Source organism: Arachis hypogaea, chromosome 15 (genome assembly GCF_003086295.3).
Source record: "Arachis hypogaea cultivar Tifrunner chromosome 15, arahy.Tifrunner.gnm2.J5K5, whole genome shotgun sequence".
Lineage (NCBI taxonomy): Eukaryota > Viridiplantae > Streptophyta > Magnoliopsida > Fabales > Fabaceae > Arachis > Arachis hypogaea.
Window position 1 is genome coordinate 106,533,199 of NC_092050.1, and position 2,513 is coordinate 106,535,711.

Here is a 2,513-nt window from a genome sequence, read left to right on the forward strand (position 1 = left end):
AAAAAAAAAAAGAAAAAGACTAGTGAAACTAGGCTAAGATGACTTGTCATCACTTCTCAAACCAGTGTCAATCACATATAGCCTGCCATTGAAGAAATCACTCACAAGCAAAGAGAGCAGTAATACCAGAGTTAATTCAGAAAGACAAAGCAACTCCAATCCTTAACCCTATTCCTATTATTTATTCCAATTCGGTATTCCTTTCACAACCAACAACTTTCTGATCCACCTGACTAAGACCTGCAAGATAACCATAGCTTGCTTGAAACCATAATCCTCGTGGGATTGACCCTGACTCGCTCAGGTATGACTTGGACGACCCAGTGCACTTGCTGGTACAACAGTATGAAGGTGTGGGGATTCGTGCGCTCCAGTTCTCCTTTTCGAAGATTTAATGCAAATTGGTTTGATGACATGGCAACTGGTTAGAGTATAGTATATCAAAAGATGTTGTTTTTTGTCTTTGTTGTTATCTTATGAAACCTGAGACTGAAGGTGGTGATGCTTTTGTAACTAATAGCTTTTCAAATTGGAAAAGAAAATAGACTACAAACTCATGTTGGGAATCATGATATTGCTCATAATCAAGCTTGGAGAAAATGTGAAGCACTTATGAAGCCAAAATAACACATTAGTGCTGCTATTGAAAAACAATCTGAGCAAGCTAAAAAGAATTATCAAATTCACTTGACAGCCACAATTGATTATATTAGATTTCTTTTGTGACAATGATTGGCCTTTCGTGGTAACGATGAGACTGATGATTCTGTTAATCAAGGAAATTTTTTGGAACTTCTAAACTTTCTTGAGCAACATAATGAAGAGATTGATCGTGCTTTCAAAAATGCTCGTAGAAATCTTAAACTAAGAGCACCCTCAATTTAAAAAGATATTGTAAGAGCTGCAGCAAGTGAAACAACAAAAGTTATTGTTAATGATCTCGGGGATGAATTGTTTGCTGTTTTGATTGATGAAGCCCGCGACATTTCTATTAAGGAGAAAATGTTAGTTTGTTTAAGGTATGTGAATAAAGAAGGGCAAGTTAGGGAGCATTTTCTTGGTCTTGTTCATGTTTCTAATGCCAATACTTTATCTCTAAAATTAGCATTGGAGTCATTATTAGAAACATATAATTTAAGTTTATCAAGAATACGTGGACAAGGATACGATGGTGCAGGTAATATGCAAGGAGAATTTAATGGTTTGAAAACTTTCATATTGAAAGAAAATTCTTATGCTTTCTATGTACATTGCTTTGCCCACCAACTTCAGTTAGCTCTTGTAATGGTTGCAAAAAAACAAGTTGAAATCGCTTTGTTTTTTAATTTGTTAACTAATTTGTGCAATGTTGTTGGAGCTTTTTGTAAACAAAGAGAGATTCTTCGTGATAGTCAGATGATTAAGACAATTGAAGCATTACAAAGTGGGAAAATTTCTAGTGGACATGGTTTGAATCAAGAAATGGCTTTAAAGAGAGCTGGAGACACCAGATGGGGTTCACACTATGGAACTATACTTAGATTAATTTCTTTGTTTCCTTCCGTGGTTAATGTTCTTAAATATGCTGAGGAAGATGGAAATAATTCAGAACAAATAGCTTAAGCATGTCATTTATTGAATGTCATTCAATCTTTTGAATTCACTTTTAACTTGCACTTGATGAAAAATATCTTGGGAGTTACTAATGAGTTATCTCAAGCGTTACAAAGGAATGATCAAGACATTGTAAATGCTATGGCATTGGTTAAAGTGTCTAAGCAATGGTTGCAAAATATAAGAGATGATGGTTGGTCTCTTTTACTTGATGAAGTCTCGTTGTTTTGTGACAAGTATAATATTACTGTTCAAAAAATGGATTATATATTTGTGTCATAAGGAAGATCAAGACGCAAAGCTCAAAAGATCTCAAAGTTGCATCATTTTCAAGTTGAGATATTCTATCAAATAGTTGATAGACAACTTCAAGAACTCAACAATTGTTTTACAGAGGTGAATACTGAATTGCTTCTTTGTATAGCTTGTTTGAATCCAAGACACTCATTTTTTGCGTTTGATAAGAAGAAGTTGATCCAGTTAGCTCAATTCTATCCATTAGAATTTTCTTCCATTCAACTTTTGGCACTTACACACAGTAAATTCCTTCGGCAAGTGTACCGAATCGCCAAGTAAAAACTTACTGTAGAGTGAGGTCGATCCCATAGGGATTGATGGATTAAGCAATTTTAGTTAGGTGATTTATCTAGTCAAGCAAATATTTGATGATTCTTTGTGTAATTGAATGAACAAAATGGAATTAACAAAGAAAGTAAATATGCTGAATCTAAATTGCTGAATAGTATAGAGCTTAAAGTAAATTGCGTAATAGTATAGAGCGGAAACTTAAATGACAATTAATTAAAGAGTTGAAGCTTAAATGGCGAGAAATTAAAGGCAAGAATGTAAATGGCAATAGAATGTAAATGGCATGAAATGTAAAGGGGTTCTGGGTGCTGGAAATCAAAGGAAACAAGAAG

The 2,513-nt window shown here is 34.1% G+C and overlaps 1 protein-coding gene across 1 annotated transcript; it reads left to right on the forward strand.

Annotated features, from left to right (window-relative positions):
* Positions 1-345: 345 nt before the first annotated feature.
* LOC112748671 (uncharacterized) lies at positions 346-1,602 on the forward strand. Its single transcript, XM_025796912.1, has 2 exons — positions 346-424; positions 890-1,602. The coding sequence occupies exons 1-2, from the start codon at positions 346-348 to the stop codon at positions 1,600-1,602; spliced, it is 792 nt and encodes a 263-aa protein (XP_025652697.1).
* The last annotated feature ends 911 nt before the right edge of the window (positions 1,603-2,513 follow it).